At 33.2% G+C, this 15,439-nt stretch overlaps 1 protein-coding gene across 1 annotated transcript; it reads right to left on the bottom strand.

Annotated features, from left to right (window-relative positions):
• Nucleotides 1-10,234: 10,234 nt before the first annotated feature.
• LOC113776239 (protein NLP7-like) lies at nucleotides 10,235-14,371 on the bottom strand. Its single transcript, XM_027321358.1, has 5 exons — nucleotides 14,056-14,371; nucleotides 12,991-13,493; nucleotides 12,104-12,167; nucleotides 10,977-11,999; nucleotides 10,235-10,823 (listed from the first exon to the last, which is right to left on the bottom strand). The coding sequence occupies exons 1-5, from the start codon at nucleotides 14,225-14,227 to the stop codon at nucleotides 10,378-10,380; spliced, it is 2,208 nt and encodes a 735-aa protein (XP_027177159.1). The 5' UTR covers nucleotides 14,228-14,371; the 3' UTR covers nucleotides 10,235-10,377.
• Between the last annotated feature and the right edge of the window lie 1,068 nt (nucleotides 14,372-15,439).

The raw sequence follows: 15,439 nt of genomic DNA, 5'->3' as shown, positions 1-15,439 counted from the left end.
CTAATATCTATCAAGTTTTCAAAATTGGGATCGTATTTAAGATCTTGTTTTTGTGTCTGCAGACGAGATCGTAGGATGGATAGATCCGATAAAAAAAAAACGTAAAAAATACTCATACCAATAATTTTAAATTTGCAATTCACATATAGAGCAATAAATATTGTAACTCATATGTAATCAATATAATAGATAATGTAACTTATGCGTTGTGTGACTTATGCTACCTAAAGTATTTGGGGAGTCTAAAATAAAATAAAAATTTTGAGACTATATGTAACATATTGTAATGCATGTGATCAAACTAAAAGTCTTATTCTTTCTTATTTTTAAATCCATACGTAATTAATGGACAAGATAGTTGGAAAAGTTGATTTTATATGTACATAGACCCTTTAAGTATTTATTAATAAGATAATTAAACACAATATATTTAGTTAATTATAACATTTATTGATGATTACATCATTTTTTATATGTATAAGAAGATAAATAAATATTACATACATAATGAAATGCTTCAAATATATTTTCTTCGACTAAAAAATTAGTATACAATAAACAAATAATTGAAGAAGATTATGAGATAGAAATTTATGACAAAATCATGTATTTTGGGTTCAAAATTTAGCCTACTACTTACTTACCCTGATATAACAAAAATACTTAATTTACCAGAATAAAAACCCCAAATAAGTGTCCTAAGCGATAACTTACAAAAGATCATCTTCTTAATGGATCAATTTTAAATGTTCACCATTTTTTGTGGGTAAGGAATTAGCATGAGACACTTACATGTGCTTATAGCCTTTCAAATCTAAGGCCACAGATGGTATTCAATTCCGAGTTTTCTATAGAAAGTTATGATCAAAAAAAGTTTATAGTAATATCTTGAAATAGTAAGATCGTATTACAATCCTATGACCCAGAATGCGATCCTACCGATTTTGTTTGTTTAAGGTAAAATTCTGATCCTAATAACAATTCTACATCCGGATTGTGATTTTAACAACTATGATGAGTAATTGACCTAGTAAATTTTAATTTTAATTTAGAAATTAGATAAGTAATCTTGGATATAACATGGAGACTTTCAAATCGATGTCGAATTTGTAGATAAGTAATCATAAGTATAATTAACGTGGTACTCCAAGAAACTAGAATTGAGATTGTAGATAAAATAATCATAAACATAAATCATATAATACAAATGTTTCAAAGATTGAACGCTTCAATTATTGAAATAACTAGATGGTTGTCAATTTAAATCCTAACTCTGCAACTAGTTGTATTAGACATGACAGCCTATAAATCACAAATTTGACCAGTAATATAGTGTCAAAATTTGAGACTTTTTAATATATTAATATTATCTAATTATAAGGATAACCAAATTATCGTAAAAGTCAAAGTTTACTCTTAAAAGTAAGTGCTAAATTAAAGGTTTTGTTGTGATATGGATTATCTAATGATAACAAATCCATTGAAACAAGCAAGCAAAGATATCTAGATAAATGTCAATTACAATCTCGTGTTCAAATTAACATACTAGCATTTATAACATTTACAATTCCGTGTTCAAATGCACATCCAATGTGTGTGCAATCAAAAAATATATAATATCTATGATAATATATTTTAAATAAAATTTTTATTATCGAAACAAACTTTAATCTTTTAATAATTTTCATAAAATAATTTTATATTAGTAGTTACAATATTTAGTGGTGGATACGTTGAAAACATATAATTAAATAGTTAAAAGTAAAAATAGTCATAAGTAATTATAGATAGTTAAAGTAAAAGTAGTTTTTATAAGGGCAAAAAATAAATTTCATAAAATGTTAACCCCAAATCCCTTCTTCAAACTTTATATATAGTATAGTCTGTATAGATAACCATACACCTACATTCACTGAGTATTCTATTATAATAAAATGTACCTACATTTACACAGTTTTCACATTTACTATCCCTTCTTCTTTTTTTCCATTTGTTTAAAGTAATTTGCCATTCAATTTTTTAATTCTGCTTATTTGTTCAAAAGCGATTTTTCTTTATTTCATTTACCCTTTTTTTAATTCTTTTTAATATAATTTAACCAACGTTTTCCTTTTTCTTTAAGAAAAATGATAGGGTGTGATTTTATCATTTATTTTATTATTAATTTCCTCTATTACCTAACCCAATGTGAATTAATTATTAGATTCTACTCATTTTTCGTAATTTGCATTTATTTCAGGGAGTAGAATAAAAATATCACAATTAAGGCCAATTTGACAGTCATCGTGAAAGAGTTCAAATAGCAGACAATTAAGGGCATTCTTGGAACAAGGAGATGCAAGACCTTTTTGGTAATTTTGACCGAAGACAGCAACTAGAAAAAGGAAAAAGAAAGCAAACCTCGGGGAGTCTTCTTCCTCTCGTGCGGCGAGCAGTAGGCTACTTAGATAGGAATTGCGCAGAAGAGGAGGAGGACTACTTTTGTTTCTTTTTTCGGCCAGTAGCGGAGGAACTTTTCTTCTTGTTTTTTTCTTGTTTTCTTAGTCACGCATGATAGGAACTGGAGAGCTTTGACTTTTTCCTTCTGTTTGTTTCCTTTTGGTAGTTTTCGTCTGCAGCAGGTGACGAATTGAACCATATTTTCCCTGTAGCTTTCCGTTAGAATTTTTCTTAGGACAATGGCCGCAGTTATTTCTTCAATTGCGTGTGGGTTTTGTTCATCAACCATGAACTAGTTTTTTCACTCTAGTCAAGGAATAACGGATGCTTTGGTTCGTCTAAAAATTGTGAGATCGATTTAATTTAATTTTTTCTTTTTATTTATTGGTATTCGCATATTCCCTGGTTACAGTGCTTATGATTGTTTAGTTAATTGATTGTCTTGGATCCGGATAATTAGTTAATTTGATAATTTATTGTCAATTGGGTGAGATCGATTTAATTTTATCTTTTCTTTTTATTTATTGGTATTCGCATATTCCCTGGTTACAGTGCTTATGATTGTTTAGTTAATTGATTGTCTTGGATCCGAATAATTAGTTAATTTGATAATCTATTGTCAATTGGGACGTTAAATCCGTAATTGTTTAATTGTCTCAAAATAGTGATAACTGGCATGATTGGATTTGTGTCAGGGGAATACGCAGGCTAACCTAAAATAACCCTGGTAGTATGTTATTTGGTTAGAATATGGCTCCTCTAATACGTAAGGCAATTGGGGAATTAAATCTTACGGACGTACCTAAGATTATTTCTCAATTAGAGCAGTGATTAACGGGCGTACCTTAATCACCGACACAGTAAGGAGGGGTTGACTGTCATCGCTTGTTTGGCAGTTATAACCTATTTATTAGTAAATAATTAGAATTGGCTTTGCATCGATGATCAATTAAGTGAACCATTGCTGAAGTTATTTCTTGGCTAGATCCTTAATTATCACTCATTTGATTTTAGTAATTTGTTATTTAATTTTTAGTAGTTTCTTAGATTTTATTTGAATTTATTTGATTGTCACTTTCTGCACAAAAACACCCCCTTGTCACTGTGAACTTGAAAAGAAATAATTACTCCCAATCCCTGTGGATTCGACCCTACTCACCGCTATCTACATAAATTATTTTTAGTTTGAACAGATTTTTATTATTGCACAAGCTGATAACCTGTCAAAAAAACACTATTCTTATAATTTGTAAATGTGATGGCTATCCCAACTATCAATAACTATGCAAAAGAAAAAAAAATAGTTTGTGCATATACACAATTTTCGCATTTGATACATGAAGTTTTGCAATTGAATAATTACATTAATGAATTATTCTACTACATAAATAATCACAAATAACCAAGAGATAATCCAAAATGCATAGGTGAAATTCACAATGTGGAAGCATATAATGTTATAACCTTTTAACCTTTGTATGATTTCTAAACAAAGTAATTGACTTTTGAGATACCATGTGTGCATATCGAAATTAATATCGTATATTTAATAGTAACTTGTATAGAGCTTGTAATTAGAATGTAAAAGGTAACTAAGACTGTTAATTATCCACAATATATATAAAAATATGAAAAAATGTTCAAAACATTATTCACATTTTGTTAAATGAATTTTTTTATCATTCACTTTTAAAAGAGTAACTTTACGTCCCTTACAAAATTAAGTTTGTAAAATTTTGTCCCAACCTATGTTTTTGACTACTTTTTATCTTGAATCAATCATGTGACCTACACAAGGTCATTTTTTATGGCAAAAAAGTTAGATATCATTTATAATTAAACAAATGATGAAATTCATATTTATTTTTTGCCATTTGTCCTAAAAAGTAATCTGACATTTTTGCAATATTCATTTTTGTCCTAAAAAGTAAAATCTGACATTCATATTTATTTTTGCCATTTGCCTTAAAAACATTTATTGTTCAGTATGCAAGAATTGAATCTTTTTCAACTGTAAGTATTCCTTGTAAGAATAATTAACAAGAAACCAATTTCATAACCATAATCCATTTGGTACAACATGGCATGTTAAGGCCGGGATCGTAATTCTGAAAACACGACTAGTATGTTAAGTAGCTTGTTAGTGATAACAAAACTCAGGTTTTGACGCAAAAAATAAAGTCATTAATTCACAGCCGGTTGTCATTAATACACGCAAAAAAATTTTTCGGGTTCCGTCCATCATCAAGGCTCGTTTGATAAGCCAACCCTACAGCCGGTTGCCTTATTTCAGTTGGGCCTCAATTGACATGTGAAAGAGGTCCAAGCTGAGCTGTCTTGTAAATACTAGAGGGAAGTCCCACGCGAAGCGTGGCGATTGATACCTGTGGTGTGGTCAAATAACTTAACAGTGTTTGATTACTTGATATCAAGTGGAACACACTTATATATTCCTTAAGCTTTCTATTGTCATAATTAGCATTACATTTTTCTGGTGCTTGGCTAGATTCTTTTATTGAGCAATAACGGCACGGTTCCCTATTTTCCTTTTCAATGTCTAATACAAATGGAAACTCATGGTGTTATCATATGTATCATTTTCCCCTAATTGTGTTTGGATTGCATTTTCCATGATTTTTCATGAAAAAATTACTGTAGCGATTTGATGTATGTGAGGGAAAAAGATAATAGGGAAATGTGATCACGGAAAATAACGTAATTTTTCGACGGAAAACTGCAATCCAAACAAGGCCACTTTGAAACAAAATTAGGTTGTTCAATCAGGAACACTCACCGTTGTTTTGTTTAGTAGTTTTAACAAAATGAACATGAATTTTTAATGCTTTACGCTTATTTTCTGTTGTTCCAATCGTACTTTATCTTTTTTTTCTACCGATAACAATACATATCTTTTTCTTGCCTTTTGATTCCCAAATTACTTTTTAGCATTAAGTTTTTCAATATTGTTTGTTTGATCCATCCTAAATTTCAACCCACAAGCCCTAAACTTAAACATAGAAAATTTATATATAGCATTTGTTTGTTTGACTACTACAACTAAGAACCATTATTTCGATCAATACATGCATCTACAAATAATTAGAGAGGAAATTAATTTTCCTCATTACAAACACTAACTTGTATCAAACAATTATCAGGTCTACGAAATTCAATACAAAAATAACAAAGCATGTAAATATAGCTATTTATCTATTCAAATGGCAATTTCTATCCACACACAACAACTCAGTCACTTAACTATTGAACCAATAAATTGCATCAACTACAAGATAATTTTCAAAGTGGAACAATCATTCACACACTTGTTCATTTAAGCACATGATTCAAATGGATCAAGTATAATTGTAATCATATTTAATCAATAAATGACATGTATCAAGTGGGAATATAGAGTTACCTTGTACCTTCAGTAGTAAAGTGCAATCTAAGAGCAAAATCTCTCCACACTTTGTCCGCTTGCAATAGCAAGCACAAAGGCTTATTCAGGATTTTGTAGAATGGAAGCTATGCAACTCATAGACCAGAAAGCAAGAGCAAAATTGAGCATACCTCTACAAACCCAACTTTGGTATTGTGCAAACCTTCTTAATCCACAATTTTGTACCTTAACAATAGCCATTATTGTATTTGGGACCTAATTGGCGAATTTTGCTTTTCGCATTTGGCATGACGATGATTTGACTGGAAACAATTCTTGACATGCTGGTCAATTGAACTAAAAGTTGTAATTTTGATACTTATAATGTTCCTAATATTATTAACCACTGGGCCAATGCCTCAGTGACAATCAGGGAGGGATTTAAATCCTTTTTTGGGCTGTACGTGAGGATTCAAATCTCATTTGCAGCAAAAAAAATTTATGAATCGTGTCATAACACTTTTTTAGTCTAGTTGGGTCTGTATCGTTGCTGACAAAAAAAAAGTTCCTAATATTATTCAATATTAATGTGATTAGAAAGCCACATAAATTGAAAGAAACAAATATAAAAGTTCAACCATGATGGGCTCAATTATAATTGACCTAGGCAGTAGAGATGAAGTATGCTAAAATTGACACTTATAACTAAATTCAGATTTAACAAAAACAAAGTCAAAAAAAAGAGAAAAAAGAAGAAACTTTATTGGCAATTTTCCTTTTAAACTAAAAGCCATATTTTCGGGTGAATAGATGGCACTAGATGTACATTTATTTATGATTTCCCTGGAAAAAGAAAGGCCATCATTTTGCTTAATTTTTGAAGGGAAAATAAACCAATACATGATAAAAATTGTTACAGAGGAATCACTAAAAATGGTCCTGCATTGTAAATCACAGTATTAATATTTGCCTTCCTCAAAAGATTTTACTGGAGTCCATACTTTTACTCGGCCAAAAGCAACCAAAAGCATGCATGATTATTTCTCCATCGATTTGTAAATAAACAGGGACTCAGTAAGACTAATTTGACTAGATTATAACCTCTTTTTTTTTTTTTTGGAGAATTGCTATAATAATCCTTTACATATATAAGTAAACAGTATTAATTCGGTCACTCAAATCTATAAAAATGTTGGTTCTTAAAAGATACAGACTCATATTTCCATCTTAAAAGATCATGCACTCACTCATCTTTCTATCTTAAAAGATCACACAAAATTTTCGAGGGATTGAAATAACACAATGATTGAAAATGAGAGTTCAGGGGAGAAATGAATTAGATGATACAAAAGAGAGTATAAGTAAGAGATCTCAAATTTGAGACCCCCACTTGCACTTAAAAAAATGAAGAAGGAAAAAAAGAGTTCAAGTTTTTGAGGAACTGAAATCATAACAGAAAGACCGCAAATGAGAATTGAAATGGATGAGGCTTTTGTAACCATCGTTAGTTGTTCATGATATACATAGGGATCAGGGATAAGTGCGATTAGAATTTTAATGCAATCGTCCAGTTGTTGTATTTTTTTTCATAATATAGATTCTCTTATATAATTTTATTGTTCTCACAAAATTTATTCTTACACACTAATTCAATAAATAAATACAATCGCATCTTTAAGTGTACACTAAGTTGTGAATGAAATATAACAATTGTACCCAATTGTATCTAACTCAACCATACCTGTCCGATTCCGTATAGATCAAACCATGTTATTTTGGTCCAGCATGGGTTATTAAGGTAAAATCCTCAAGCAAAAAACAAAAGGTCTAAATTACATCAATTCGATCCATTTGTGCCATTAACATTTTTCTTTTTTGGTCTATTGTCACCATCTACATTTACTTCTACTCCTAGTTTTAATTGAACATATACTAGGGACATAAGCCAATGGGGTCATGGAGAATCGACGGGAATTGAACCATCATCGAATCATACGGGTGCATTAAGCACTCATATGGATTTTAGAGAAACCACATTAAGTGACAAATTTTTGATGGAAGGTAAGATTTGAATTTTTAACGTTCTATCTCACAAAATATGGTAGCCAACTTCTCTAGAGGAGGTTGGTTCATTTGTGCCATTAACCGTTTCTAGCGATTTGTGAGTTGAGACTTGAGACGGGTGTGATTCCCCTGGCCTTCCTGGTGAGATACAGGCATAAGGACTAATTTGGCATATATCCATATCATGACCTGGAACAAAATGCGTCCTTCTAAATTTGAGGACTAAATTAATAACTTGAAGAACAAAAATTATTTGGCAGTTTCAGCAATGGGTTTCTCTTCCTTCTTTTTATCTTTGTTTTCATTTTTTTTTATAAACAATGAAGTACACAAGGTGGGATAACAACACCCAAGGAACAATTTTACCAATTTTCTTGTATTCCTTTTGTCCGGTAAAAAATCTAAAAAAAAATTACTAGAAGAGAGCGATTTTTTATATTGTTTGTTTTCTGGTAATGCATTTTCTCTAGTAATTTCCTTTATTATTTAGTTATTCTGTCTCATTTAATGGTTGTTTTAGAACTGTTTTCTCAATGACAAAAGAAAGTATTGCTCTATTTTGAAACCCTACGTATTCCAACAATTCAAAAATAGTACGCTGTGAATTGTATAATTTCCTTTCTGAAAAGCTCCAATTCTAAGCACTTCAATTCTTGTATGATGACAAAAAAGCTTGTTTAAGCAAATTATGAATCTTTAACATTTGGAGTTTACATCCTTTGACAAAAATGCTAACGAAATTTTTAAATTTTCTGCCACAAAAAGTATCAGCACATCATACACAAATATAGTTAGCATAGCTCCTAGAACATGTACGCATAAAAGAATGTATTGTCCTTTTCGTTCTTGTAATTGAGCAGGTACGTGAAAAAGTGACTAGTGATTGCTAACCAATGATCAATGAATGGGGAAAAAAATCTCCGAATTGAAGGCATCTAAATCTAGATCCATACACAACAACCAGTCATCAGTCATAACCACGAGTTTTTGGGGCTTTGGGACCCAAAACAACCAATTTCTTGATTAAATTCCATTTGTTTTTTTTTTTAATTTCCCTTGAGACAAGAATGTGCAGCGGATGCTTTAATATATTACACTTTTTCCTTTCTTTGCTCCATGCACAATTTTTGGTCTTCCATTAGCAACTGCTGAATATACAAAAGGACAAAAACGTGCACAAACCTTTCATTCTTCTAGACTAGTAATTCTGCATCTGCTTGGTACCCATCATTGTTAACGGCATATAAGCTGTGGAGATAACTTGCTAGACTGGTGAAAAGAATGAAAATGAATGCAAGGCTGTGGAGATAATTAATAGATGACAATTAATTAATAGATAACTTGTTTGTAGTCTGCTAGTATTCTGTTATTCTTGTTTCCCCCTTTCTGCCAACTACAGGTTATTGTCTCATATAACCTTACCTTGACAGTAGCCATTTAATAAGATAATTAGTACTTACTCAGGTAATGGCATTTTCTGCCAACTCAGGTAATGGTAACTCTAACTTTGGTTAGAAAAGGTCAAGAGGCAAATTCCTGCAAGGGTAGCATACTGGGTTTGGTGGGGGATCTTTATCTCTTAGCAGCGGCCGGCCTACTGGCTTGCCCTTGTGGGGTTGCCATCCCACATCGGTTCTAGGGGGGTTGGGTTGGGTAGATATAAGTCTCCTGGGAGGCCTCCAAAAGTGCCGGCTTTTGGAGGTTCTTCTGGAGTTTAGGTTTGTAAAAGCCGTAACTCTAACTTTGGTTAGAAAAGGTCAAGAGGTAATGGCAAGTCTGATTACCATTATAAATGCTTACATTTGTCTTCAGCTTTGCCAAAAGTCTTCATATTTGGAGGCAATCTTAACTAGCGGAATTGGGCTCCTTTTAGACAAACTAAAAAGTTAAAAAGGGTTCTGAAAACTTAAATGTAAAAGTTCACAATTTGAGCGTATGCTTTTTGGATACGTCAACCTCTTTTTTTTTTTTTGGGGGGGGGGGGGGCGTTGTTGGTGCATAAAGAACTACAATCCGCTGACAAGAATTTTGTTTCCTTAATCGTTTGCTAATGGCTTGCCAATTTTTTGTCCAATTTTTTCCCCCCATATTAGACACCTGACTACCAATAACCCACTTAAGCTCCTTGCTGGACCATAAAGCCCAAAACTTGCCAGTTGCTACTGAGCCTTAAGGCCAACAATAAAATTGGAAGTGGAAGTCTTAAACTTGAAGGCTCAAAATCTTAAGCTGGTGAAAGTTTTATTTGTTTGATAATCAACTTGATTTAACCACCGAATTGAAATATCCCAATTTGAAAACGTTATTATCATTCTAAAATAAAATAATATATTGTATTTAAAAAAATTGAGCTAACGTTGCAAATCATATTAACTTGGTTATATATCCAAAGTTCAGCATACTCTTTAATATGTATACAAAAAAAGTACACTATTGATGTCAATAGTGCTCCCTTGCTCTCCTGCTAAACTTTATAGTATATAATTCTTAAAAATCTATTGATCTCTCTTACTTGGACTGTCCTCAACAATATACATTTTGATTGTAGTCCTATCCAATGAGCTTAATGTGCTCATTGCCGTCCTCAGAACTTCATCACATGTTATCCATATCCGATCACTGTCTTCATCCTGATACTCAATTATAAAACTTCCCAGGGCTACATTCAGTCGCTGTACTACGTTTTCCTCCAAATCGATTTTACGGGCAGAAAATGGAAGTCTGAACTTTATCATGCGCCCTTGATATTCTGCCTTCACCCACATGCCATTATCATCTTCTACCCTCGTTGCATCTGACCGGTGCTGTTCATGAGTATCTTCCGTAGAAGGTTGAACAGTTTTCTGTACAGCAAGTGCTTGACTAACCTTTCTTGCTTTACGAGGTGGCCATCTGTTAATACCGAAATCCCTACATATACGCTTCAATGTAGATCGACTAACTGCAGATTTCAAAAAGGAAAACTTCAGTTAAGGAAAAAGCCTTTACAACATGTAAACTAGATCTTTCGAAACAGATCCAGATCAAATCACGATGCATTAACCAACATTTGAATTCAATTCTGATCTAGAGAAGTGCTACAGTTAAGAATTACCTCTAATATTTTTTGCAGCATCTTCAAGTTTCCTCGCAGAATTTTGTTCAAGAACCTCACGAGTAATTCCAAGGTTGCATTTTAAAATACAACTAGGCTCTTTCATCTTTAAATTAGTCACTTCATCGCCACTCTCTTCTATACTAGCATCATCTCTTTCAGGATCTTCCACAATTGGTTCATCATGTGCTATGCTGACCATGTTTTGCACGACCTCCTGTCCAGTTGAAGATCTATCAATTCCAGCTTGCTGTTCATAAACACCATCCATAGAATTGTGCGCAACATCAACTCCTGCAAGATTTAATTCTAGATATGATATGTCGACAAAGCCCTGTGCACGCTCTGATCTAGGTGGAGATCCAACAATCCCACTCTGCTGTCCATGAACACCATTTATATAAGCATTTGCAGCATCAACTTGCTGAGATGAGAAATCAACTTGCGTCATTCCTTCTCCTCCTCCTCCTCCTTGTACTTCTCCAAGCCTAGGTGTAGATTCCATACCAGTAGTATTGCAGATTTCAAAAGAATCAAATTCATTCCCTGGAGAGACCTTAATAACCTCAACAGTCAATTTCTGCCCCAATTCTTGTCCTGAAGCAATCTTAAAAGAACTTCCGAGGCGTTCTTTCAATAACTCCATTAGGCTGCGCAACAATGTCCTAGGATCCCCATAGTCTTCTTCATCCGTAGGTAAGAAGAACTCCAATACGTAAATGCAATTGTTTGAGCAAGAGCTCTGCAAACAAACTGCAAAACAGGCAGAGTACTCACAGGATCGTGCAGTGTGTACCACCGGGTACTCTGTTATGCTTAATTGTCTTACATCCCTACAAAAGCATGCACTTTTGGATGAGAATGCTCTCCCAACTACCCCTTGTCCCTTCCGAATAAAATCTACGCCATAATGAGAACTTAGTATTTCTCCAGAACTAGTCCAAGTTTCAGTATCATCCAGTTGATGTGTTGCACTCGCCCCTAACAATGCTTTGCCAATTTGGGCAATTTCACCATCTTGACCTGTAGATGTTTGGCTTAAAAGTATTAGCATGGAATGCATAGCCTAAAAGATCAGCCAAGATTATGCAGTATAAAAGCAGAAAAAAAATACTCGAGTCACTCACATGAATTTACTTCTGCAAGGAGGCTTACACAAGTAGTTGTCAGATTCAGATCCCGTGGTAGATTCTGGCAAACACATTATCCATGGGTCATAAATAAATTAAAGTGTTATTTTCATGTTTCAAAGTGTTTGCTTTGGCTTTTTTAAAAAAAAAAAAAAAAAAACCAATAAGACAAGCTCTTTGTATGGTTGCTCAACTAATTTTGGTATAGAAGTTCCAAAAAGCCAAAACCTCCTTCAAACGCCATAGATTTTTTAGCAACAACTTGTTTCGCTTAAAAAATAACTTATAAAGAGAAGATTAATATTAGGGTGACAGTCACCATAGTTTTTGCAGTTATAAGCAGTTAAAAAATTGGATTAATTTATAAAAACACCTCTTCTACTACCGCCTAACAACTGGAAACCACAATTTATCCCAAAATTTGTAAAGGACATGGAGATATCTACAAAATTCATGCCAAGCATCTCCTATTCAAGTTAGATTTATCCCAGAATTCTTATTAAGTGCCAAATTTTGTTTGGTCTTGAGTTCACTAATAACATAAATCATTAATGTTATGCTACCACAAATCTTGCACTATATAGCACACAAGACAATGGTTGGTTATGTTATAAATTACCCCCTACATCCATTACCTAGTTCAAATAATAAATTAATTAGTTATCTTTAAATTAGTCATCACAAATGAATTAGTTACAGCCTGGGCTTCGTCCTCTAAGGTCCTCTTTTTATACAAGGGAGTCTGCACCCACTTCATATATTATCTAATTTATTGATAAAATTATAGTAATAATTATAACTCATAAATCATAAACACCACCACCAGGTCCTTGTCAGCAATAGGAAAGAAGTACTTAAGCAACTTAAAAAGAGAAAAGTCGAACCTGAAGCTTCTCCAGAACCCAATGTTGAGGAATGTAAGAATTATGTGGTGATACAATTTCCAGTACACCAATGGGGACGTGCCCAGGAGCATGATAGATTGGCAACGCCCAGTATTGCTCAACACAGTCGACCGCATAATCACGTTGAAGATACTCTCTACTAGTGTAATCACGCACATCAAGTGCATATTCAGGCAACCCACTGCAGAACACCCGACCAGGGGGACCAATTAGCTGTACATCATCATCATCATCATCATCATCATCCACGGGTATTAAGTACTCCAAACAGTGCTTCCTATATTCACATAGTTTCTTGACCTCTAGATGACTGGAGTATTGGAGAGCAAAAGGCTGGTCACAAGTTGTCAAATATGTTTTGTCGCCAATCTTCACTAAACCCCAAAACTGAACTAGACACCGCCACCACTCCGGCAAAAGTGGGTCTAAAAGAAGTTCTAGAAAACGTTTGATCTGGTTCTTAATCATGGCACCGTCAGCAGCTGCAATAGGAAAATCAGTAAAAAATATTAAAGGATGCTTACTAGTATATACTCTACTTTGGCTATGAATGGTCGAGTTGGGCCTTTCTGTATTTATTAATTGCAGAGTACTCTACTGATTGACCCCTGCTTTTACCGAGACGCAAAAAAGGGTCAAAGAAAGAAAGTTATACATGTACTCGTGATCCATCATAAACTTTGAGCAAATTGCAGTTTAGAAAAATTCCAAATTCACAGACTTGCAACCTAAATCTACAGATCTGATGATGTATCCATGTATAATTTTCCCAAACATTAATAGATGTACCTTCCAATTGGATGGCCCAAGTCTTTGTATCTTTCTAACACCCATATAATCGTTTAATTTGTCATAAAAAACTAATTAGTTACTAGAATATTTTCTGTTCTAAATTGTTCCAATTTATTCCCCAGGAGTTTTATCAGAGTCAGACTTTATAGCTATTACAAATTTAATTGTGATAAATAGTCCAACAAAAATATCCACATACATACATACATACATATTATATATGAGAGATTATTGAAAGAACTCCATACTTACTGGCTGAGAGATGATGAGACTTTCCGCAGCGTCCTTCGTCATCGCCGCATCTGCTCCAGAAAACCCACAGTTGCTTCAGAAGGTCAGGTGAATGGTAAGTTGAACGGGAACATGATAGTTCACAGGGCCCCAAACCTTCCGTAGAAAAAGGAGCATGACCTTCTATTGCCATTTGCCCAAGAGAAAACTACAAATCTTCTGGATCGACCCTGTTCCCCGATTCTCAGTTTCTAACAACTCGATCTATTTTATCTTCTGCATAGGAAACTATGCATATACACACACTCGAAGAGTTCAAAGTCAATAGACGACGAGAGAAAAAGGACCGACAGGAAGAAGTACAAGCGAAATAACGAGGAAGCAAACAACAGGGAGCAAGGCCAAAGGGTTTAAACAGCCAATAAGATAAAGGGATAATTTCAGGAACCTCCCCTGAGGTTTCTGACTATTCCAAGAAGCTCCCTTCTAGTTTAAAAAATTACATCTACCTCCCCTATGATTAGCATTTCAGTAACAATATAGACCCAATATGTTAACTTTCTCCTCAAAAATCCTAAAATGTCCCTTTGTTACTTAGAAGGGGGGAAAACAAATTAATAAATTTTTTTGATATTGCAACTATTGTAATCGGCATAATCACCATCCTAACGAACTCAATAAATCACTTCACCTTAATTCCCATATTCTTGCAATTTTGGCAGCCTACTATTGCCGCCTCAAAGTTTTCCATGCAAATCAACTACGACCATTAAAGTCTGCATTCAACCTAATATTTAGTCTCATTTTTTCCCCTAAATTCAATGTTTGAATTGATCAATGTCACTATTTAACTTTGTTGTTACTAAAATAATGTAACCTACTAAGAATACCAACACGGAGCAAACAAAAGCAACACTAGAGACCACATCCCATGTCTCTAGGCAAATCTAATTATAGTTTTTATATCTCAAAATTCTTTTTTACATAATTGGTATAATATCGTAACCTTCTTTAATCCGCATTCCCTTTGTAGCTATCATTTTTATTTTCCTGTATATATTCTGTATCACTACCGTCTTTTTCACCTTTAGTTAGTTTGATAACAAATATGATCCAGCAACTTGTCATTTTGTAATTTCAATTCAAGTATACTTATAAAAAAAGAAAACAGAAGAGAGAGTGTGTGTCTATTTGCGAAAAAAGAGATGTAAGAGAAAAAAGATAAGAGAAAGAGTTAGAGAGATAGAACAATAGTTTAGTTTGTGTGGTAGCAGTTGTTTTAGAATAAAAGACTAGTTGTAATTGTAGAGTTTTTTTGTTTGTAGGAATTATTTATAAGTGAAGGATATTATAGTCATTTTACTACATGAAGGGAGGTTAGTGTAATTATTCAAACCTGAAGGGA

The sequence above is a fragment of the Coffea eugenioides genome, chromosome 6 (genome assembly GCF_003713205.1).
Source record: "Coffea eugenioides isolate CCC68of chromosome 6, Ceug_1.0, whole genome shotgun sequence".
NCBI classification, from domain to species: domain Eukaryota; kingdom Viridiplantae; phylum Streptophyta; class Magnoliopsida; order Gentianales; family Rubiaceae; genus Coffea; species Coffea eugenioides.
This window is presented reverse-complemented; position numbering and strand designations above follow the sequence as displayed.